The 25,094-nt window shown below is 41.6% G+C and overlaps 1 protein-coding gene across 1 annotated transcript in view; it reads left to right on the top strand.

Annotated features, from left to right (window-relative positions):
* SHROOM2 (shroom family member 2) overlaps window positions 1-25,094 on the top strand; it is a gene marked incomplete at its 5' end in the record, with an annotated part of 44,260 nt that overhangs the window by 12,026 nt on the left and 7,140 nt on the right. The window contains 3 exons of the mRNA XM_010167482.1: window positions 16,322-17,077; window positions 21,132-21,683; window positions 22,587-22,767. Coding sequence (XP_010165784.1) covers window positions 16,322-17,077; window positions 21,132-21,683; window positions 22,587-22,767 — 1,489 coding nt within the window. The remainder of the gene's footprint in view (window positions 1-16,321; window positions 17,078-21,131; window positions 21,684-22,586; window positions 22,768-25,094) is intronic.

Raw genomic sequence — 25,094 nt, 5'->3', positions numbered from 1 at the left:
AAAAAAAAAAAAAAAAAAAGAAAAGGTGTTCCTGTGCTCAAAAGGAACTGGACTGCTTGTGGCAAAAGCTACTTTCAAAAGCTAGCAATCTGCAAATGGCTAGCAAATCTGCCTAATCTGTGGTATATTCTAGAGCATAAATATTACCCAAATCTTAGGGTCTTTCTTGTGGTTGTATTTAATATTTTATTTGAAAATTTGGGTTTGGATTATATTGCTGATGGCCCTTAATTTGTGCTACTGAGGCCTGTGTGCGACAGTTGACTTTGTGCTACCAAAGCCAACGTGACTGTGCTGGACACAGGAGCAGCACCGCAGCATTTGTGCCAGTTAGATGTGCAGGGATCCAAGCTGAGAGCCAGCTGTGAAGTCCACGGGTGCCTTCTCTGGGTTAAAAAGTGTCCAGTCCTACAGGGTGCCTCTGGCCTTCCTCCCCTCCAGTTATTTTGCAGAAAAAAATAATAATTTGGGTTTTAAATAAGCTTTAAATGCTTACTGTCACAGCTTCCCTGATTACTTTCAGGAGAAATATGAAGTCTCTTTAATGCACTGAATCTAGAATGAAAAAAGTTTGGAGTATTGTAACAGCAAATGGTTTTAAAAAAAAAAAAAGTGCTTGATAAGCAGGTTTTTTTTTCTCCTGGGCTTTTTGCTGCTGGTTCATTTTGCTACAGTATTTTTTTGTGTGTGCTTTTTTTAGCACACAGTTGCAAAACCTAAATTGACATTACTTCTGAAAGTTGGGGTTTTTTAAAAGTTGATGAAGATCATTTGTGAACTCCTTTCATCTTTGGGCTGTGTTTTTCCCCTCTGAGATTACTGAGTGCTTCCAGTGAATTCAGGTTATTTCGTCTCCCTTTTTAGAAAAGCTACAACGTGTTCTTCTAAATTGCAATTTTATGTATCTTAAAGTACTATTTTTATAGGAGGATAAAGCAGTGGTCCATAGTAACCATGGTCATCCCTCCTGCAAGAACCAAGCCACTCTTGTCATGACCTTACAGGCGTGCAAATGGTCAGCTGACGAGCTGAATATTTTTATACTGAGGCTTGATGCAATTCTAAATATGTTTTTAACTTAGATTTCTTTAGAAGTGTTATGTGAGTCTGATAACCTGTAAAACAAAAGTTGGTGCTTTTTTGTTTTCAATGATGCTACTCTTTATTTCAAATTAGTTACAAAAGAAAAGCTGTGAAGTCTGTCCTTCTTCAAACAGGTCTCTCTCTCTGTATTTGTTGAATGACGTGTGCTGGTTATATCATTAACTTCCCTTGAGATGTCTCCACAATTTCTGAACCTACATAGCCATTCAAAAGGTTAAAGATGAAAGTGTGTGCTCTGGCCTGTAGTCTGTGGCTTCCTGCAGGATGACACGGCACACACAAAAGTCAGTCTGCTTCAAACGAATAATGCTTTATGATCTAATGCTTGAGATTGCCATCTACTAGCAATGTTAATGGCCATTGCTCTTACTTACTTTCTAAGAACATTTGACTTGTAGCTCTATTAATTTGTTTCTGCAATGTCTATGAAATTTACATAATTTCAAAAAGTGGAAGAGGATTTACGATATCACAGGTCACAGAAGATACTGCAATGTTTAAGAGGTGTCAAGTAGAGGAGCATGTGCATGTCAAGTATGGGACCACAGCATGACTCAATTCTGATTAAACACTCCAAGACGTTTCCTTTAGACTTTTCATGCCTTGCTAGTTGCTCCTGTCTCAGCTCTTTAAGACAGAGGAACAGCCTTTACCATACAAAACCAAAGTAGAAGTCATTCTTGATGCCTAAATTGGCATAAATGCCCAAGCTTAATGTTCTAACCAGAACTATATAAACAAAGCATTTTCCCCTTCCTTCCTTTTCCTCTTGAGGAAGAAATGGTATGACCTTGGGCAACTGCATCCTTACAAATCGGTGAAAAATTACTTTGGTAAACATTTCATGGCATGTATTAACAAGCTTCAATATTTCATGGTGCAAAAGAAGTCCCAAGTTCACTGTTCTACACTTAACCTACAGCTGTTGTCATTTTTCACATAAATTCTTCTAAAGAAAATAAATATTTCCTGTTAGTTTGCTAAGTATAGAATGACCTAACAAGTAGTATTTTGTAGGAAATAAATTATAAAATGTGCATGGTTACTTTTTCATCTAATGTGCAGTGTACTAACAATTTCTACATTAATTTTATTCAAGAGCATATAAAGTGAAGTGTCTTCTTTTTAAAATCAGTATACGTATAATAAGGACTGTTAAAAAGGTGTAAGTGCTCATTTTTGAGGGAGATGAACTACTCAGTTAAAGGGAAAAGAAAACGTGCTTTTTACGCAGCCAGAACATATCAGTTTGGTTGAAGTAATATTTCATATATCTGAATTACTAATGACAGTTAATTTACTTGTGAAAATACCTTCTTGCATGAAGTTAAAAATAAAAAACCAATTGCAGTTTTCCCTTTCCTGCAAGTTGTGTGCAGCTATTTGTCACCATCTGAAAGAAGTGCAGGAGAGCAAATGTGCATCCTCACAAGCTGTTAACAAAGACTTCAAGAACGTGAGCTGCTGAAGCCCTTGTTATTTATATTAGCATGTCTGTATCATTAAGACATGGGTTATTAAGGCATCTGTCAGACCACTTTTTTTGCCAATGATGTCATTGTATGTATCATATGAACTACAGGGTGATGCAGTACAGTCTTTTTACAGGCTGTTTCAAAGTTTGTATTTTGCCTGAATCTGAGAAAATACTTCTGTGGATCTTCCTGTGCATGTAGAAGTAGCAAAGGAGAGTCCAGCAGTGTCTGTTCATCTGTTGGGAGCCCCCTGACACCTTTTATCATCCTTAGATTTCTGTAAATATTTGTGATTAGTACAGGTTACATTGCCATGAACCACTGTGTCTTTCCAGTGTGCTAGTGTGTGTGACTGACTAATAACAGCTAAGTAAACATCACACTTTGAGCCAGTGTAACCTTGAATCGCTGATACATGAGGGAAGTTGATTCTTAAGAACAGTCATGCTAGGGCAGGCGAAAGGTCTGTCTAAGCAGGGCTCTCTTCTCTGACTGAACAGTGGCAGATGCTTGGACAGCGCACAAACAGGGCAAACACGGAGCCGTGCCGCTGGGTATCCCTGCCCAGCCTCTGCTGGTCTGCACCTAAGAGGCACAGTCCTCAGCATTTGAGGTTAATTGATCTTGATGAGTTTTTCTTTCAGAAATGTGTCTAACAGGTTTTGGACCCACATCGACTTCTGACATCCATAGCTTTGTGTGCTGATGTGTTGTGAGGAAAAGCACCACTTCTGAGGGGTTGGGTGGGGTGTCTCCTCTGTGAACGCTGTTTATGGCTTTGCCCATCGTTATTTTCTTCTTCTGTGTCTCAGATGTTCCTTTTGGAACAGTGGGAGAACTGCAACAACATCATTCATATACATACGCTATACATTCATAAAGTAACATAATGTTTCCTTCATCTTGACTTTTTTCTTTCTCTCTGTTTTTGGTTTTGTTTTTTTTAACTGCTGTGGAGTATGGGGATGATATTGTTCATAGAATGGTCTGTGACATCCAGCTTTTCCTTCCTGCATAGCAGTAATTTCAGTTGTACATCATTGTATATGTTGCTGAGGTATAGGAAAAGCTATCCTGTGGGTTACTTTGCATTTATTAAATCTGAATTTAATCTGTTGTTTTATGGCTCGTTCACTCAATGGTAGGAAATCTTTGGCTTGTGTCTTTATTACTCAGAATAATTTCCTCACAGCAGCCAGTGTTACCACGTTCTTTTCCACCCCTTTTGTAAATCGTCTGGATCTAACCGCTTCTGTTAATCGTGTGATGATACAAGCGACTTTGTCCTGTGGCAGTCAAGTTTGGAGTGCCTCTGCTGAGGATAATTTTTTATTTCTTTTTTTTTTTTTTAAGAATCTTCTAAAAATCCAAATAGTCTCTTGTCATCCAGATCACTACTGTCCACGTGTGTAGCAACTCCTTTTAAGAATAGTAAGGCATCTAGGACACTGCTTTTCTGCGTGAGCCCAAATGATTTCTTGGTCATTTTAACACACTAGTTAGTGCAGCTGCTGAATCTCTTCATATAATTTCTACCTGTTTGCTTAATTTAGATGTTCAGTTTATGCTTCTGAAGTTCTGCAGATTAATAATGACTTTTTTTTTTTTTTAGTCTTTCTCTTATTCTTTCTCTTCAACACCCTCACACCCTTCCTCCCCAAACACTGCGTATGTCACTGTGCTCAAGCAGTTGCGCAAGTGTCAGAGGAAGGGGCGGCTGTGCGTCGCAGCTACTGTTTCAGCAGTTGCTTCTGGGGGAGTTTCAGGTGATTGTCATCCAGCCCAGGTAACTCATGACTACCCACTTAATGGTGGACAGCACCTGAGAATTCCTGCACAGGCTGTTCTTTGCTCATGCAGATGTGAAGGGGAGTCCATGTTGATATTCTGCTGCAGACTTATTTTCTTTGATTTCTTACTGTTGTAGTTTGGCCCTATGATCTGCCTGACAGATACCTGTGTTTGAAAAAGCAGATTTTTTTTTTTTCCCTTTTTTGTCCTAACACCTTTGAGAATTTGTACCTCAGCCTTTCCCCACCCCTCCCCCCCCACTCCCCTTACTGTGTTTATACATCTGTTTTCCTAGAGTAGTTCTGGATTTTCCTTACTTGGGTAGGACTTTAGTTCTCTGTTGGATGTCCTTTTAATTACTGTTTAATCCAGCCTTCTGAGGGAACAGAGAGAGGGGAGGAAAAAGGGTGGTTGTCTTGGTTTTTTGGTAGGTGTAATGCATTCTCTCTGGGTTTCATTTCATATATTGCATCTTCTGTCGCATGTTGTCTCTTAGTATTATACCATCTGGCTTGTTCCTTTTAAAAATATTCCTCTCTTGTATGTAAATGCCCTTTTCAAAATTAAATACCACAATGTGGATCCTTGATCTTTCAAGAGTGATTAGTCTAAATACATATGGCCGCTGGCACAGGGTAGCTCTTCAGCAGCAAAGTTTTGAACCAGATTCTTCTCATACCTCAGGATCAAGGCAGGAATTGCATGATAAATTGTCCCACTTGTACCCTTTTTTTTCTTCCTGTTGTCCATTTTAAAACTTTCAGGCTGCTTGAGCTGAGAGATGGTTCTTCAAGGGCATCCCAAATGCTTTTTTTGGGGGATCTAGGACTGGTTGTGGGTAAGTGAGAGTGCTAAACCCTGCAGGCTCCTCCCGTTGCCTTCCCATTCCTGGCTCCCCCAGCCCTGCTCAGCCCAGGGGCTGTCAGGTGCGTGTCCTGCAGGTCTGTGTGATGCTCCGCTCTGGCTCACCAGCAACTGCTGGATCTCATTAAGTGGGTGCTGGACTGTCTCCAAAGCCTGCGCTTGGTTTACAGTACGCTACAGTAATGTAGCCCTGGTTCTTCTCCATCCAATTTGCTCATTCCCCACACCCTTGAAGTGTGGCTTCTCTTTCTACCTTTGTTCTCCTGATCTCCTTCTACAACGTGGTCACCCACTTAGTGGATGAAGAGAAGGCTGTGGATGTTGTCTGTCAGGACTTAGTAAAGCCTTTGACACCATTTCCCATAGCATTCTCCTGGAGAAACTGGCTGTTCATGGCTTGGATGGGCACATACTTTGCTGGCTAAAAAACTGTCTGGAGGGCCCTGCCCAAAGAGTGATGGTGAATGGAGTTAAATCCAGTTGGCAGCCAGTCATGAGTGGTGTTCTCCAGGGCTCAGTACTGGGGCCACTACTATTTAACATCTTTACCAGTGATCTGGACAAGGGGATCAAGTGCACCCTCAGTCGGTTTGCAGATGACACCAAGCTGGGTGGAAGTTTTGATCTGCTTGAGGGCAGGGAGGCTCTGCAGAGGGATCTGGACAGACTAGATTGGTGGGCCAAGACTAACTGTATGAGTTTCAGTAAGGCCAGGCTGGAGAGCTGCTCAGCAGAGAGAGGGACCTGGGGGTGTTGGCTGACAGCTGGCTGAACATGAGCCAGCAGTGTGCACAGGTGGCCAAGAAGGCCAATAGCATCCTGGCTTGTATCAGAAATAGTGTGGCCAGTAGGACCAGGGAATTATCTTCCCCCTGTTCTCGGCACTGGTGAGGCCACAGCTTCAGTACCATGTTCAGTTTTGTGCCCCTCACTACAAGAGGGACATGGAGGTGGTGGAACATGTCCAGAAAAGGGCAACGAAGCTGGTGAAGGGTCTGGAGCACAAGTGTGATGAGGAGCAGCTGAGAGGGAACTGGGGTTGTTTAGTCTGGAGAAAAGGAGGCTGAAGGGAGACCTTATCGCTCTCTACAGCTACCTGAAAGGAGGGTATGGAGAAGTGGAGGTTGGTCTGTTCAACCAAGTAACAAGTGATAGGACATGATGAAATGGCCTCAAGTTGCACCAAGGAAAGTTTAGATTGGATATGAGGAAGAATTTCTTTACTGGAAGGGTTATCAGGCATTGGAACAGGTTGCCCAGGGCAGTGGTGGAGTCCCCATCCCTGGAGGCGTTTAAGAGTCACGTAGACATAGTGCTGAGGGACATGGCTTAGTTGAGGACTTGTCAGTGTGAGGTTAATGATTGGACTCGATGATCTTAAAGGTCTTTTCCAATCTATTCTATTCTGTGATTCTGTGTTAGGTGAATTTTGAATCTCTGTTTCTACACTTGAGGGTAGCTACCCCACCTCACATATCCCCTTCTCTCTACTTCCAGCTTCTTACACAGAGTGAAGTTCCTGTCACTGAGTTGCTGCTGGCACATCTGTTCTCCGCTGTGCATGCAGTGGCAGCTAGGGGTATGTGAGGCCACTGTGATCTGATGGAAGGAAGTGTTGGAGAGTAGTTTCTTCTTATAAGAAGTTTCCTTCCCTGCCCCCAAAAGTAAGTGTTACCAAGTGTGAGAAGCTGGGAGAGGTGCTAGACATGATTCTGAAGGTACTGAAATTATGGGCGGGTGAAAGGAAAGGCACAGAAAAAAATTCATGGAGGGAGCAACAGAGATAAATTTGTAAGCATTAGTCCATTTTTGTGTTCCAGTTTGGTTTTACTGCTTTCCCTGGAAAGAGGTTTAGAATGAAAACTAAAGACTTAAGTTTTCATTGCACCGCTAGAAATCCAGGTATCTTCTTGTGGCTATTTTAATGATAACAGTTGAGTAGGGAGATTAGAGATAATACAAGATATAGTTTCCAGTGGTTATCCTCATAAAAGCATCATATGCTGATGTATTGTAGATTTAATTTTCCCCTAAGTTACTTGATGAAAAACATCTTTGGAAATAGGTGACTGATTTGTCTCCTCGGTGCAGCAGTTTGTATATTTCTAACATATGGAGTGGCTTTATGGTGTGGTGCTAAAAGCTAGCCTGTGAAATGTTCACCTTCTGCTGTAAGCCCTTAGGCAACATGGATTGTGATTTGCTGTCATGCAGGAGACTCTCTCTGCCAGTAAATCTGAATAAAGTTTTGTACTAAAAAGTAATGTGACAGCTCTAACATCTATTTCCATGCACGGGCCAACCAGACTTGCTACAGTTTGTTATCCAGTGGTGGTGTATTATGTAAAGAAGTGAGTTTTCTTGAAATCATTCTCTCTCTATCTTGAAATCACATACAGCTTTTGGAGATACAAAAATTTTAGGGGAGATATAAAATTTTTACAGGTGGATATTAACTGGATATAGGTGCTGTATCATAATATCTAGCCGCTGTATGTGATTTTGCATGCAGTGTAAATAGCACTTCCCTCTTAAAGTGGTCATCTTTAAAATGATTGTTTAATACATATTAAAGCATCATCCACAATTTCTCTATTGTATTTACTGTGTTCTTGTAGAAGAATTGAAAGGAGCTTGAGCTTTGCTCTGATGAAGGCCACGATGCCTTTGGTTTCTAAAGATGCAGCATGGGGGTGGTAATTTGCTCATGCAGCATGAAAGCGTTTAGTTCTTCCCCTGCTGAATCTCCTGCAAGAGAGAGTGCCTGTACACACAACACATGCAAAAAAATTCAAGCTGGAGGGCTGTTGATGAGGACTCTCCTCTAAAATGAAAGACTTGGTTATTTGAACTTTGTTCAGGAAGGAGCCTAGTAACACACTGGTCTTTCTAAATCATTTTAAATATTTAAAACTTGCAGAACTGTTGTTGCTGAAATGCGGATCAAGATCTTCAAAAATGAAAGGAAAAACCCTTAAAAATTTAAAGGTCTTTTAAATCTTTTTTTTTTTAAAATAACCAAATCCAGGGGGTGGGTGTGGGGGAAAGGAAAAGCTTTGAAGTCTCAGATCTTTTCCCTGAGGTCAGAAGTTTCTGATGATGTAACATATAATACAGACCAAGCCTTCACTTATCAAGGTTAAAGTTGACGGAGCTTGTATGAACTTGTCAATCATAAGAAGCAGGCAAAAACAAGCCAGCTGTTGTGAGGCATGGCTTTGAAAATCCTCTGTGTTACAGTAAATGAGACACAGAGGTTGAGGCAGATTCAGTTCTGCAAGGCTTTTAGGCTGGCTGGCACTTCCGCAGGGATGCAAAGCTTGCAGATCCAGTGAATATGGGCAAACAGCTGTAAATCCTGGTAAGACTGTCTTGTCTTCAGTGCTAAAGCGCGAGAGAAACAGCTAGAGGCACGCACCTTAATTACCTTTTCCTGTCAGTTCTGAACAGAAATTTGCAGTATTAATTCATACAGTCTTTCTTTTGTTCTCCAGGTCTTTGAGTACAGACTGTGTCTTCTTATCAGCAGAAGCTACAGTAGCAAACTAGGAATGATGCAATGCTTGGTACAGAATTTTATTTTGCTTAGCTTAATGGGCTGCTCTGTTCAGTGATGGGTTGGGAGAACAGGGGGAAAACGTGAGTTAATTCCAGCTAAGATGCTCTGTGTGCATACGCTCGCACAGGCGCGCTGTTTTTAGCAGCTTTTGTTTTCACAGTTGGCATCGTGCACACTGGAATTAGAAGGCAGCGCCTTTCGAAAATACTTGTTTTCTGGACTGAGGGCTGCAGTGCCGTTGTTGTGGCTCAGGGTGCCAGGCTCGGGGTTCCTCTCGGCTAGGGGTGGTGCAAGAGATTTTCATCTCGTTATTTTCCTGGCAAGCCTGTTACTGTGAGCGCAGGCTTGCACGAAGACCTTTTCCACAGCAGCAGGAGATATTAGCTGGGAGTGTGAGAGAATTGGATGTGACTATTGGAAGCAAGCGGTGAGTGTGGCTCTGAGTGAAATGATGGCTATTGAAATGTGTACATATGCATGCTGATTAATTTAAATAACTGATTTAGGATTTTTTTTTTTTTTTTCCTTTAGAGATGTGTTCATTTTGGTGCCTATGTGAGAAACCCAGGTGACCTAGCTATTATTCACAAAGTGTTTCATTTTATAGCTTCTGTGCTGTTACTGAATTTTTGTTCAGCTGCAAGCAGCTGTTTTCAGTAGTAATAGCAACAAGAAAATAGCAACAGCATATCAGGGGGAAAAAAAGTCTAGATGAGAAAAAAAAAATCAAAGGAGTGGCAACTGGAGTGTAGGGGTGGTTTTTATTATTTTTTTAGGAAATTGATGAAACAATCATTTTTCTTTGAGGTTTTTTTATTGTGACTGTGATTTCCTTGTTAGCAGTGTTGGGAAGTATTGTCTTTTGTCTCTGCAGTGGTTGCCATTTGTGTAATATGATGGCTCTTGTTATGCTGTTGGGATATTCTGATGATTGAATTCAATGTGTAAGTACAGAACACATTAACTGCTTGACTTAAGTGAGCAGGAGTCATTTTAATTCCATGCAGGCAATCCCCTGTATGCTAGAAAAGGCATGCAGGAGATAAAGCAAGTAAGAATACAGCCATAAAAATTATCTTTTATCATTGATTTTTGATGTGCAGCAGAATGGAGGAGGGGCTTTTATTTTCTGAACTAAGGAAAGAAAAACATCCCTCTCTCTGCCTTTTTCCCACAAGATTCTTCCCTTCTGCCCCTATGCTGTCATAAGAAATTTAATTTTAATTGGATTTGATTTTTACTGTGGGCCTGTGCATTGTGCATTACCCATGACTGACTGGCCTACATTTCATCCATCAACATATCTTTGCTTATCTACTGCAGAATGAGAGTGGGTCTGTTGAATTTGTTTCTGATTTTCATGGGGAGAGAGGTAATGTTTTTAGAAAGAGAAAGGATGTGAGATGAAAACCCCTTGCCATGCAGGCAGGACAGGAGATAAATTCTGGTGGGATGGACGGACTGGCGAGCAGTGTCTGTTATCATATTTCGTTCTGTGATAAAGCCAGGTGATGATGCAAGGGTTGTTAAGCTAGAGTGACATTTTGCTTTATCGTGTTGGGTGCAAGAACTAAGCTGTATTTGGTGTGACTGACTAAACAGAGAGCTGCCGTCCAGGCACAGACGTTAACAGGCTTTCAGAGACAGAATTGGGAAACCAAGACTCGCATCATGAGCACTCTCTCATCATTCAGCATTCATTATTCTTTTCATCTTGACACATGGTTTGATTTTAAGACTGTTTGCTTCCATAATGCTTCTGGGATGTTATTTGTCATCATCTGTCTCTTCAGACCAAGGCAGTGAACAGCTCTACTTCTTTGCAGTGACTTACATGCTGTGCCTCTTTCTGGAGTGACCGTCACGGTACAGCCATCTTGGTGGTTAAATGATCTGTTTTCTGGAGCGTCCTTTATTCTACACATTTATCTTTAAAGATTTCTAAGTAGTTGTAGTCCAAATTCTCATTTGGCATATTAGGAATGTGCTTCATGTGTCACTATACGGTGGGCAGCGTGTGCTGCACTGACTCAGTAGTGATAGCAGATACAGTGCTCATCAGAAAAATGGACCGCTGGTAATACTTACCCTTGTATTGGATGTCCAAATGGCCGTGTTCTGGTGTCAGTCTCTCCTTGGCACTGCAATAGTAAAACCAGTTTGAGGGTTTCAAAACCTTTGGTGTCCTGGAGCCTCTGAAAGAAAAAGCATGTGGGACTCAGAATGAGGATTCAGATACCTAATGGAAGTAACGTGTCTGCACGCAAGTGAAGTGCTGAATCAGCTTATAATCCATAGAGATCTTGGGCTTGACTGAGTTAGCTAAACACAGGTGTCTAGTGAGACCTGAGATAGCCCAGCCTATCCCACTTGGCTTCCAGCTGCCACCTCTTAGGGGAACTGATGCCTTTGAATATTTAATGTTTCTTAAATATTAGAAGACACCTGTGTTTTGGCAACTAAATTGATCCCCTAGACAGTGAAACCACTGTGTGGTTTGTTTGTAGAGTCTTCTTTAGGGTGAGCTGAATCTATTAGATTGCATTGACCATATCAACATGGATTAAAATGTGATATTAGACCTCAAACATTTTCCTAAATTTTGAACAATCCGACTTCTGCATCCTGTTCCAACTTTGTAGCATCCTGTTGTGGTCTTAAGCAGAACTATATTGGGTAGAAGAAACTACTCTTATTTGAAGGCTGTTGCGGAAGTGCTTTTGGATCCGACGGTGCCAAGTGCTGGGCAAATGCACAATGAAAACACAGTTTCAGCACATAAAGCTCACGGCTGAAAAAGTAGCCTCTTGGAAAGGACTCTGCCTGTAAACAGGGTTTGGGCATAAGCAAAGACAGTGTTCCAGAATTGCTTTAAGCCCTATAATTGTCTGTTTCGAGCCAGGTCAGTTCCTTAGTTCCTTGATCCAATCTTCTGTGGGGCTGTACAATCGTACTGCTAATACAATGGAGAGAGCAGGAAGACAAAATCAGAGTGGACTAAGGAGGAGACTGCCTCTTCTGGCAAAAAAATCTGCATTTAGATCAGTTTAAAGGGACTGCAGAACTGTGGCCTTGATTAGGAGGAGGTGGTTGTTATTGCAGGGTGAGGACTTTTATGGAGGAGCCGTACTCAGGTATGAACGCATAGTTCCAGTGTAGCTTGTAGTGTTTGAGGAGGAATTCAAGCTAAATCAGAAACAGACACTCCATTTGCTCTCTTTTGCCAGTAAGTTAGTGCAGGACACGTTTTTGCTTACATAACCGTGCTTATGTTTTGTGGTGAAACTTTTGCACAGAGGTCAGGTCTTTAACAAACAATGCATTTTTCAAATGTTGTCTAATGCATTTTTGCAAAGCTTATCTAGTCTGGGATTTTAAAGTTGGAGTGTCTTGTGGCACTGTTTGTCTTGGCTTGAAGCATTCTCAAGAAACTGTAAATCAGGCAGGTAAAAATCAAGCACATTGAGCTGATCAAAGTGACTTTCATTTCTTGAGACATGACATTAAGTCAGATCATTCTACCTCTCTGTCCAGATTTAGCTAAATCCTGAGTATGGGGCAGATGAAGAAAGTGATTTGGGGTTGTTTTTTATGGCAACTGAAAATGTTATCCTTCTGATAGGCATCTATACGTAATGATTAATTCTCATAATTGCTCATCGACTCCACTGGCAGGCTCCTATTAACGTGTGTGTGTGTGTGTAGCTCTCCATGGTTTAGCTTGCATGCACTAGCTTACATGACTGTTACCTGTCTCTGGTTTGTTCAAATAGCCTGGTGTGTTATTGGTGGGGGACCTGGGGTTGTCTGGACTGGGGAGGAGATTTGGTTGATTTCCCTGACTTAGTGTTTACTTGGCCTCTGCATTCCAGTCCTGAGCATGTGTGCCCCAAGCTAACAGAGCCAGAAGGAGACAGACAGGTGTACTTGGCCATCTGGGTAGGAAATACTTAGTGCCATTATGGAGACACACATCTGCCCCCATGGTGGTAGCGTTTGGTGGCTGTGGCCTCTTTGTGGAACATGCAAGCCAGAGAGCAGAGCTCCTCCCGAGCTTACCTGACTGACAAGCCTCTTGCCTCTCTGCACAGACCTCTTCTGGGAGAGCTGAGCCTTCTTCTAAAGGAGAGCTTCTCAAAAATGTGGAGGACTGTTTTTTGTAATAAATTAATTCTTCCTTTTCAGTTAGAAGCTTACTTTGGGTGTCTGCCCCCCGCTATTTGGATGCGAAGGCTGCTGTACCTAAATAGCAGAAGCAGGTATAGCAGAAAAGGCTCATGTTAGCCTCCTGTGCTAGACTCACCCTTGCTGATACCACTTGGTATCACCAGCGTCGGTCTGTCGATTACACTTCCTTTGCAGTTCAGGTTAACTGAGTGGTGTAAGTCGTCTGACAGCCAAAGCTGTAATGTCATCGCGTGCCAGGAATGGGAACGTGGTCTGAGCTTTCTCGATTCTGTTGCCTCAGGAAGGCTCTTGCATTTGGGTAGTTGTGGCATTGTATCATGGGGATGTGGGGAGTTTGGGGTTTGAAGATAATTTGAAGTTTAATGTTTTTGATAAGAACTGGTCTGTTATTTAGAATTAAAGTGATAATTAAGTCTATTGTCATGTTTACAGATGATTTAAAACTGTTTCATCTCTCTCAGTTTGCAATGTTTGGTTATAAATGATGAGTTCCTGTCAGTGGTACGCTATCCTTGCATAATCCTGCTGGCCTCATTTCTGAAACAGCTGTATTCTGGGCATATCATTATATGAAGCACCTGCAGATTTAAAGTAGCCTAGTGGACTTCTTGGTATTGATAATAATGTAACACCTTTGCAGGTTCTTGCCACTGTCCTCTCCTGGGGCTTGAAGCTTGCTTTCTTTTCCTCCTTTCTCAACAGTAAGCTCAAATCTCTCCAAAATAATGTGATAAGCATGTTTTGCATGAGGACCCACTCACTCTGAATGCAAATTAACATCAGCATTGAATGTAGCCACCTTTCCTCAGACCCATTTTCTGTGGCACTGCAAAATTTTGTTCAGTTAATTTTGTGGAAGCTGTATGAAGGCACGTATGTAATCTCTGAATTTTATCTCCACGTTTGCAAATGTAGCATCTCTAAATTTCTCTGTGCTGTGATTCTTTATTTCCTTTTACTTTATTTTGGAAGGTGACAGGGCTACTGAAGCATTCATAGCTTCCGAGCCAGGGTAATATTAAGCAAATTTGGTCACGTGCTTTGGATGTGTAAACGTGTCAGATTGGTGGTATACTCTGTCCTGTTGGCTTCCACCAGCACACCCATTCCTGATGTGCATGCCAAATTCAATGTATACTTTGCAAACTGGCTGAGATGGTGCATGTGATTTATGTCTTTGCGACATTTTGTGTCGTGCCCTTGATTCTTCCGTGCACCTAAGTGCAGCTGTTGCCCTGTCTTGTGTTATGGCTTTTGTATGTGAAGATGAATAGAGAGGCCTCAAGAATTTTTTGGCACAGGTCAACTAGGAGAAAAGTGTGCTCTAGATAACATGGGTTATCTAGACAATGAAAAACGCTGATTTAAACACAGTATTTCATGCTTAGGGTCTGCAGGCTTCAGTTGGTAAATATTTCCATTAAAATTAGTGGAACTATTTACAGGCCCGGTTCTGCTTACGTTGAACTCACTAGGGAAAACCAGCTGACTCTAGAGATGCCACGTAACCAAATCTGAATGGCATTGGTCTCTCTGGCCTTACATCATTTTACTTAACAAAACCGCCTTTCTTCCAGTGTTAAAATAGGAGTCAATGAATGGAAAAAGGAGTCAACAGCACAAGCCTGTTTCGTAAAAGAGATTGACTCTGAATTTTGTCAAACAACTTGAGGTTGTCTGAACCACCTGCTCTTAGTTAAGAGCAATACAAAGAGATCTGAGTTTAAACAATATTCAGCTCCTCATTCATGTTAAATGGAAAATTTGCATGTTAAAATTGAATTTTAAAATTTAACACTTCATATAAGAGAGAGAGGTTGTGTATGTGACTGTTCATTAATTAAATTATGAAAAAGCCATCTCTGTTGGAAGTAAAATGCTATTTTATTACTGATATGTAAAAATCAATGTGAAGAGCAATTATTAAAAATCCCATACGCCAAGCACTTTAATGACGATGTCTAAGAATTTTTTAGAACTTTTTTCTATGAGTGCTAAAATACCACAGATCCAAGGACTAAAAATTAATAATTTTGAATGTAATTTGATTGTACAGGTGTGAAAGTAGAACCCACACCTAATCAGTTTGTCTTCCCACAATGTACTTTCATCTCAAATTTCATTTTGATACACAGTGGTGTTAACTGCCAATAGACATTCTCAAAACTGGGACAGTAATGTTAATAACCAGTTTATGTTCAAAGTTCAAGTTAACCATACTTTACGAGTAAGGTAGGAAAGATGCCTCTTTCACAGTCCCCTTGAAAGAAAGCTTGGGCAGTGTATGTCTACAGGGTTACTATTTCAAAATGCAGAGACCAGGGCTGTTAGTAGCATAAATTATATTAGCAGCTCTCTGAAGTCTTTTACTTTACTTCTTTTCTAAGCTCACAGTGTCTCTTCAGCTTCCTTTAAGCAGAGAGCAAACCTGTCTCTTCTCAGGGCTCCAGAGGTACCTTTTATTTTTCTTCCTGCTTTCTGTTTCTCTCCCAATTTGTCTTTATTTGGTGAGCACAAATGAACTACATGTCTTGTGGCAAAGCACAAGCCTGGAGCTGTGAAAGCCTGTTTCCTGGCTAGAGAAATAGAGTGTGAAATTGGAACAAACCCAAAAATATTTCTGTCTAAGATAAGGCCTTTTTGGCCATTGTTTGTCATTTGTGCTGACAGGGCAAAAGAAGTTCAAGTTTAAAATAAGCCTGACTGGAAAATTCTATCATTTCTAAATTTCCTTTTCTGCCTTTTTTTTTCAGGAGATATTAATTTTCCCTTTTCCAGTGTTTCAGCTTCAGCTAACATTTTGTTTGCGCTCATTTCATTTTTCACCAGTTATGCAAAAATTCAACCTCCACATTCATAATTAAAGTTCATGGTATTCAAGTCACGTTTAAAATGACACTGAAGTATTGATTTTGCATATAGAGAAGAAACTTGTTTTCCACACTTCATTACTGACTCTGGAGCAAGAAGAGAATTAAATTTTAGTGTTAAGATTCCTCTTCATGAGACAGTTTTATTTTCTACCACCATTTGCGCGTTTGGCTGTGCCGTGCACGCTGCAGCGCCTGGGGTTACCTGAAGGTTGTGTCGCATCCTGTGTCACTCTGTACCCTAATTTAGCCTGACATTATGCTTTGACTCATCACGTTAGATTAGGTAAAGCGTGTGTGCCCATACATGAGAGGATGGCTTTGTGCTGTACAGTTACTGTAGATTGGAGGAGTTGGTGTTAAATGTTGGATGTGATCTTGGTGTTCAAGCTTCCTGCATCAGTGCAGCGGCCTCGTGCCGAGGGAAAAAATAAATCAGCCACGCACTAATGACATTTTCTTCTCTCTAGGCAAGCTGACACAGGGGCCCTGAGGGAAAACCCACAGAAGAGGGATCAGCTGGACCAGAATTTAGGCCACAAGTGGAAGGCATCTGTCAGACCTTTGCATGCACGAGAGCCTACGGTTCTGCCCCATGAGAGCCGGGGGAGATCCGGGACGTTGCCTAGTGATTACCGATACTCTCAGGAAAACGTGAACGAGAAGAGCAAGGATTGCAGCTTGCCTCATCTCCCCTGCTCTGAGCCACAGACCTTGAATGAGAACCACTCCTGTCTGTCCCGCGGCAAAGGAGAGGAGAACCATAGGGTAGAGCCGGTGCTGCTGAACAAGAAGCGTGGACCTGCCCCTCAGAGGCCGCCGCCACCTAAGAGAGATAAGTACAAGCGACCAGATAATTCTGTGCCATCGCTTGGCACCTCTTCGGAACCTCTACTGGTAGCGCCCAGCCGGCCCTTTCCGTCCTCCTCACCCAGCTCCACTGAAGCAGTTGCCAGTCACTCCTCTCTCTGTCAGAGTCCCGCAGCTTTCAATGGAAAACTGAAGAGCGCTAATCCACAGCAGCTCCAGCCAGCCTCATCCACGGAGAATGTTTGTCAGCACTTAGAAGAAAAAACGCACCTTAGATCTGAATCTGTATTATCTTCCAAGTATCGGTATCTTCAAAAACCTGGCATGGAGACATCAAGGTCCCCTTCTCCTCAGTTTGCTCCTCAGAAGCTCACTGATAAACCTCCTGTGTCCGTACAGGATGAGAACCCAGCCAGGTACTAGATGTAACTCCTTTACTATTTTATTGATACTTTTTGCCCAGTTAGACCTTATTAATGGTTGACTGTTCATTTTCTTTACTAAAAACACATCCTTTGGTGTCATTAAACATGAGCCATCCCAGCATGTCCTAAAGAGACCTAAGACTTGTGTGAAATTCCAGTTGGTACCATTAAAGTCCTTCAGCTGGTCATTGGTTTCTTTTAGTTGACTGATGCTGCTCAGGTGTTACAGCTGGCAGTTAGTAGAAAATGAAAGGGATGGATTCAAATGGATTTTCCACTGTAAGTCTGGGCAAAATGAAAGATTCTGTGTTGTAATTTCCCCCACCTGAGTCTGTATATGAATATGAATCAGTGTGGGGACAAAGCAGATGTGGGAAGGGAAGCTGTATCCTTTGTGAGAACATCTGTTTTGAAAGCGCTCACAGTAAGGTACACTGCCAAATCATGACTGTTTTCACGTTGCTTTTACAATGAAGCCCAGCACTCCAGGTAGTGTGCAGAGAGGTCCACCGCACTGTTTGGTTGAGACAGGCTGAAAATTCAGTGGGAGAACTTTCCCAGGCTAGATAAACTCAGAATTAGACAAACCAGCTGAAATTAATTGATTGCTGTGTCTGTCATAAGCTGCTAACATCATAAAAGGTTATTCTCCCACAAGATAAAAAACTCTTCCAAGAAGATCAGGGATCTTAGTTTTCATGACTCCTTCAGCACTATAATTCCATGGTTAAAGAATGAAAACAAAACCTCCGAGCCGAATGAATGCAGAGGTTACTTCTCTGAGCAAAAGTCATTGGAATAGCTTTTCTCTGCTGTAATGTAAGTGGTTGGATAGACTCAATCATGCTGTTTTCTAATGTGCCTTATGACATAGAAAGCATGAATCACTTTTTTTTCCTAAACATGCCTTGATGTTTTTCTTCTTGTAACTGGAAAAAAATGGTATTTTGTCCTGCAGTGTTTTTAACATGAAGTAGTAATACAGTTTACTATGAAAAGTGCAAAGTCATGTGAAACCCTAGCATCTATGTGCAAAGGTTGAAGACGTTAGTAATGACTTCCTTAATATATTGCTTCATGAATAAGTACTAAGGATGCATAGAAAAGTAGTTGTATTGGTCCTTCCTTTTTACTAAGCTTTAATATTGAAATGAGCACTGAGGTGTGCCAAGTTATATGCCCATATCTGAGTGATGGGCATATCATAGAATCACAGAATGGTTTGGATTGGAAGGGACCTTAAAGATCATCTAGTTCCAACCCCCCTGCCATCAGCAGGGACACCTTCCACTAGACCAGGTTGCTCAAAGCCTCATCCAGCCTGGCCTTGAACACTTCCAGGGAGGGGGCATCCACAGCTTCCTTGGGCAACCTGTGCCAGTGTCTCACCACCCTCACAGGAAAGAATATCTTCCTAATGTCTAATCTAAACCTACCCTCTTCCAGTTTAAAGCCATTTCTCCTTGTTCTGTCACTAACTGCTCTTGTAAAAAGTCCCTCCCCAGCTTGCTTGTAGGCCCCTTCAGGTACTGGATTTTCCAGATACTTTTCCAGATACTTCACTTACCCTGAAAATCTTTTGTTAACATTTAAAGTTCTTAAGCCCAGACAACTCTTGTTTGTGCACCATGTATTGCCCCCAGTTAATAATTACATTACTCAATAAAACAGGTGTGGCAAAAAAGGAAAGACATGCAGGCCATATCTCTCAACCTTCTGTGTGGTATTTACTGTATGGTATGTACTTCATATGAGTAAAACATGTCAAGTAGATTTATCTTAATATGCAGTTAATTAGATTTGGCTTACTACTTCTGTTGGCTCTTTGTGTATGAGCTTTTGGACATGCCAGTTTGCATGCTGTGGGCAGCTAATGTTTGATGATGTCAGCATGTTGCTGTTTACTCTTCTTGAAGAAAGGTGTCTTGTTTATCAACAGGATAAACTGAGTAAGTGTCTAGGATTTCCTGCAGTGTTTTAGGTAGAACAGTGTAGCATGGGGAAATACTGGTGGTGTGTAGAACCCAGCTATTTCCAAAGGTGACTGTTTAGCAATAATAAAGATGAAAAAGAGTGCATCAGGAGATGTGCATCAATAAATTTCCAGTAAACATACACTCGAGTCAAGGAGTGACTGTGCTCGTGGTTGGAGTAAAGCTTCATAATGGCCACAAGCAGAATTTCATGCCGTGGTCCCACAAATGGAGAACCTTCAGAAATCAGGGGGATAGTGACTGCAGAAACAGAATTTCTGGTGTTGAGCTGTCTTTGCTCTGACTGAAGTCAGTTGACTTGATGATGCCTTAAGTATCTGGAAAATCTTTTACTAGGCTGAGAGGAATGTACTCAGAGTCTCAAAACAGATGCTGGGCATTTTAGATGAAGAATTGCAGTCAGCCCTTCTCTTTCAGTTGCCCTCCCCACACTTATGCACGCATCTCATATTTTCCCCAAATTCAAAAATGTGTTCCTCTTCCCAGTCTTCCTTCCAAAAGGTGTGGGCTTTATTTAAAAACAAACAAAAGAAAGGGTTGGGGGTGGTGGCAGGGCTCTGCTCAGCTCTGCTGCAGCCAGGAGAGCCCACTTCTGCAGGCAGGCAGCTGGGGCTGAGTGGCAGACATGGGAGCAAGCTCTTTAAAATTACAGTCACCCTGAATTAAAATGCCACGACTGAATAGGAGTTGAGGGGTTCGACATGGGCTGGAAAACCTGCCCCAAAAGTCGGATCAGTGCGCCAAAGCATGTCCACAAAGCACGTAAATACCTATTGGGAGGCTGTGCCTTCATTCAGAAGCAAATGTACCTGTAAAATATAAGAAACAACTTATGAAAAATATGAAGTCAAACATATTTTGCTATTCCCTTTGAAATAAAAGTACAGCACAATAAAGTGTAAGTTTATTTTGAAGGAAAGTGACACACCCACACTTAGAGGAAGAGAGCTGCAGCATGTCTTGGTCACTTATCTGAAAGGCGGCAAGCAACCCAGCCAGATGAAACCAGATATTTTAGCTAGCAGGCAATGTTCCTTTCCTTGCTGTAGAGCTTCCAAACCCACACTATGACAATAATTTTAAACTTTCTGCAAACTCAAAACCACCAAACTAGACTTCAGTTTCTTACATGGTTTACATACAGTACAGATGTTTCAGTAATGTTATTTAACATTTTTTTGTCCAATTTAAAATTCTAAGTTAGCCTCCTCCTTAAATAGCTTGCCTTACTGAATATCCAGGATGGTTCTTTGTGCTATGCGTTACAAAATTTTTGCTCTAAGCTTCCCTTAAAAGGAGTATCTAGAACTGTGTGTTATCCTCTTCAGAGGCTGGTTGTTGTTCTTTAAGTAGAAAAATAGGACACTATGGTGGGATCTATTTATTAAACTTCTGTATCTTGTGTGAAATTTTACAAATACAGATTTTTTCTTTTTTTTTTTAAATCATGTAATTAAGTTTTGAATTATTTCCAGGTTTTCCATGTGTGATTATTTGTCATTCCTGTAGCTCAGCAAAGGCCTTGCCTGCAGAATGCTTCCATCTGGTCTGTTGTCTCTTCCCGTGGAAGAGCTGGGAATGGATGTGAGGACATCACAAACTCCCCAGGCAGCTAAGCCGCCTGTCGGGCCAGAAGCTGAGGCCACTGTTGGATCTGTGTGAGGCGATGAGGTTGAGCTCAAGATGCGTTTTCCTCTGTGCGTGTGGCAGCAAAGGGGTGAAAGGGCAGTTCAGCAGCACTGTCTCAAATCTGGGGCCTGGCTGCTGAGATTGCATTTACACGTTGATGGAAGGAAACAGAAGTCCTGTACCATGAGTATTGTGCAAAGCTGGCGTTAGGATTACTTACAAATTAACTAATGCTACTTAAAATTTGTGGGGAGGAAATAAAACATGTACATTTAGAATTCGAGGCACAGTGCAATGAATGTTCCATTGCCTAGATCTCTTATCTATGATTTTTCATATTTGGGCTTCCCCTTTGATTTGCAGAGAAGAATTGAGATGTAAGGTTCTTCCATTTCTAAAGATGAATTTTCCTTATTTTCCAGAATTGAAAGGGTTATAGACAACAATACTACAGTGAAAATGGTGCCCATCAAGATAGTTCATTCTGAGAGCAGTGCAGAGAAGGAGAGTCGGCAAAGTCTTGTCAGTACTATGGAGCCTCCTGCTTTACCCAGTGGTTTGGAAAAGGACCAAATCAAAACACTCAGCACTTCTGAGCAATCCTATTCACGATTCTGTGCGTACACCAGACAAAGTGTAGAGCCAGAGCCAGAAGCCAGAACCAAACCAGCTGACCCTCAACCAGCTGAAGAACCTGGGAGCAACTTGAAGGACAGCAGTGCTGCCACGCCAGCAGTCAGCTACGTAAAGGCCAAAGAGAAGACCCTTGAAGACTGGAAGTCAGAGGAACTAGCCAGAGAGATTGTGGGAAGAGATAAATCCCTGGCAGACATACTAGATCCTAATGTGAAAATAAAAACAACAATGGATCTAATGGTTGGAATATTCCCTAAAGATGAACACCTCCTAGAAGAAGCTCAGCAGCGCAGGAAGCTCCTACCAAAAGTTCCTTCTCCAAAAATTTCAGAGGAGAAGTGAGTATTACTCTCTGTAGGCCAATCGTTCCTTGTAAGCCGCTGTCCAAAGCGTGTCAGTTTTCCCAGGGGGCTGAAGGTGAGGATCTTCCCACTGTTGAGGTTTGGGGCTTTTCTAGGTCCCTTCTGTTAGAATAGCAGTCAAGCACAATACTGCCAACAGTACCATTAATGTCAAAAAAAGAACAGTGTTGTACAAAATGAAAAGTTCCTTGAGACCTGGTTAAAAACTGTTTGTGGGAGAACTTAAGGAATAATTAACTTCTCCCATTTCATAGTGATTAGATATTTTACCAAGATCATCTGGTCTAGTAACTGGAGAGAGAAGGAAAAATATTTTATCCTTTTTTATGTGAGAAAAATTTACAGAGACAGCTTGAAGTGGGCATGAGGCATTTCCTGGAAGTGCATGAGAACAAAGAAAGAAAAAAATTAAATTCCATCCATGTTGCTGTTCTGTGGGTCTCTTGTTTTCTTGATATGAGTTAACAAATTATGCTGTAGCCTTCTTGAGAAGTTCACGTGTAATTCCATCATCAAAAAGATAAATACTTATGCTGCAGTATCCCACATTTGGCAGTCTGAAAGGATACTCTCTATGACACTGAGGTCTTTGCACTGCTTAGTGAAATGTAACCTCACATTTTGTTTCCAGATGAGGTATCTTAGGTCCATTTTACGTATTGTCATGGTGAAAGGTCTTCTGCGCTACTTCAGTTTTAGCTTTTGGTGGGCGTGTGCTGAGTTCATACGAGTTTTCTTCACAACCAGGATTTATTTATCCTCTTTCCATAGGTAATGGCTTTCCCTTTGCTTGGCAGAATGGTGGCTCTGAAAGATTGTCCTTTCTTTTTGGCGATTAGGGTGTCAAGGCAGCTAATGAAAGTTTTGACTTTTTACCAGGAAAGAGGAGCAGAGCGTGCCGTCTGCCATCTCCCTGACAACCAATTCTACTTACTACAGCACATCTGCACCAAAGGCAGAGCTGCTGATTAAAATGAAGGACATGCAGGAGCAGCAGCAACAGCAGCAGAGTGAGGATGATTCTGAAGACGAGCTGGATCATGACTTGTCAGAAAAGAAGGTAAAAGACATTTCTGAAAGTGTAGTGGGAGGCTCTTGGTTGCGTGCATCTCATCAACTGAATTTGTTCGGTAAACACCCCTAAATAAAAGGCCTTCTAGATGTACAGGATCACTTGGGAAATCAGCCTGTTCTATTTTTAAGGGGGAGAGAGGCTTGCTGAGTGTCCAGTTGTGAATTTAGGAACTTCATATTAAGTGCTTTTTGCAGCTTGATACATGTTTTGTAAGGTCCTAAGGAGAGAAGTTTTGAGGAGGCTATTTTCAAATACTGTTTTCCATTTGAGATTCTGGTGCATTTCTCTCACTTGCTGTGTACAAAGAAAGAGGAGTGCTTATGTGGTTTTAGTTGCTTTGTATTTTTGAAATTTAGGTCCAGGATTTGGATTTGCCATGAGACACAATGAACACATAGATGTTTGGCTTGGTTTGGGGTTTTTTTCTCATTTGTTTTCATGAGCAACAAACCACTGTGCCCTCTATTTCTCCTGCCTCCTAAATTAGTAACAGTAGTGGTGGGAGATAGCTAATCAGTTTGGTGGATTCAGTGGAAGTTACTCATCACAAGGGAGGCAGTCTTCTCCACTCTCATTCTTCCCCATCCTTTGGGGTTTCATTTCTGATCTAAGGTCAACATAGTCCCCTAGGTATTAAAATGATGATATAATGGCATTTCTGTGGTTTGAGAAAGTGTTGTCCTACGTTAAAATCGTCACCCTCATCTCATTAGTGATTTGGCACAAAATATTTTAATTGTAGTTCCCAGTATGGCTAAGCTGGATGAAATGGTCTGTTTGATCAATTAAAGTGATGTAGTTTAACTGTTTAGCTAAGCCAGTAATGCAGTGGTGTGCAAATCTCTTCTGTTCAAGTCAGCTCTCTGCTTAATAATCAACTACCAGCATGCATTTGGTAATCCAGTCCCAAATAAATGTCTTTTAATTATTAAATATGAGGAATATATTTCGTTGTTAGGAGTGAGAGGTGCCTTTAAGAGATCCCACCTCTGGTTCAGTGCGGGAGTGGGTGCCACTGCATTTGGGTGGGCTGTAGTGTTTTCTCTTAATACTCTGGGGGTTTTTTTACCTCCCTCAGCCTTCCCTCCCACCCTACCTCTGCCCCCGGTGCATGGCACACGTCAGCAGGGTGTGCACTGCCCGGGGCCTGGTGTGGCTGCAGCGGGAGAGCCGCCCTTACCCTCTCACCAGACAGCTGCTGAATCCAGCAACTGTGCTACTGAGACAAATCAAGGATTTCACTGCGTTTTGGTTTTGTCTGGTGCCACACATGATGGTCACATTCATCGTTTTTACTAGAATTACTTTCCTTCTCATTAATTATGGAGTGTATGTATGGGGGAGGGGGGCATGTTAATGTTAAACCTTTCTTGTTTGCCCAACAAACTAAATACTAAAACTTTTATAAGCAAAACCGCCATTTATTTGTGTTGATGTCTGTTAACAGGAAAATCACATTCACCCTTTACATACTCCTCCCTCCATCCCTCCAGCTCCAGTATGCACCACTAATCATATGAGATAGGAAGTATTTCATGAAGAGCTTTTAGCAGAGCTCCCCCATCTTCTTCTCTGAATATACATAGTGTTGTAGCCACGCAGACATTGCTGCTCACTTCTCTCCCTGCCCCTCCACATGCGGTAGGACGCAAACACTCAGTTCAGTGGGCTTTCATCTTGGATCTTGTCAGAAAATATGTAAAACTCAAGGTAAGTGGGTCAAGGCATCTTTATAAAACAGCCAGAATATATAACTTGGCCCAGCTTCACACATTTGGCAACATTTTAACAAGGGATCATTAAGGACCTGAACACTGTAATAGCGCGCTTTACGACTTCCGTTATTTTAGAGGAGGGATATGCCCAGAACCTGTTCCTTGATTCCTAGAAAATGGTAAGTTCTGTTATGAGGTATCTTAATTCCACATTCCAACTGTGGAATGGTTGTAATATTTGTCATTCTCTGCTCTGCAAACCAGAAATGTGTGGTGCTTTTTTAAAATTATTTTTCTGTCTTTTTGAAAGAAGTATAGGAATTTCATATAGAGGGGATTTTTTTGGTTTTTGGGGTTTTTTGGTGGTTCCTAGAAAATGGTAAGTTCTGTTATGAGGTATCTTAATTCCACATTCCAACTGTGGAATGGTTGTAATATTTGTCATTCTCTGCTCTGCAAACCAGAAATGTGTGGTGCTTTTTTAAAATTATTTTTCTGTCTTTTTGAAAGAAGTATAGGAATTTCATATAGAGGGGATTTTTTTGGTTTTTGGGGTTTTTTGGTGGGGCGGGGCAGGGATGGGATGGGATGATCCCT

Source organism: Antrostomus carolinensis, unplaced genomic scaffold (assembly GCF_000700745.2).
Source record: "Antrostomus carolinensis isolate BGI_N321 unplaced genomic scaffold, ASM70074v2 scaffold2865, whole genome shotgun sequence".
In the NCBI taxonomy this organism is placed as follows: domain Eukaryota; kingdom Metazoa; phylum Chordata; class Aves; order Caprimulgiformes; family Caprimulgidae; genus Antrostomus; species Antrostomus carolinensis.
The sequence above is the reverse complement of the archived record's forward strand: the minus strand, read 5'-3'. Positions and strand labels throughout refer to the sequence as shown.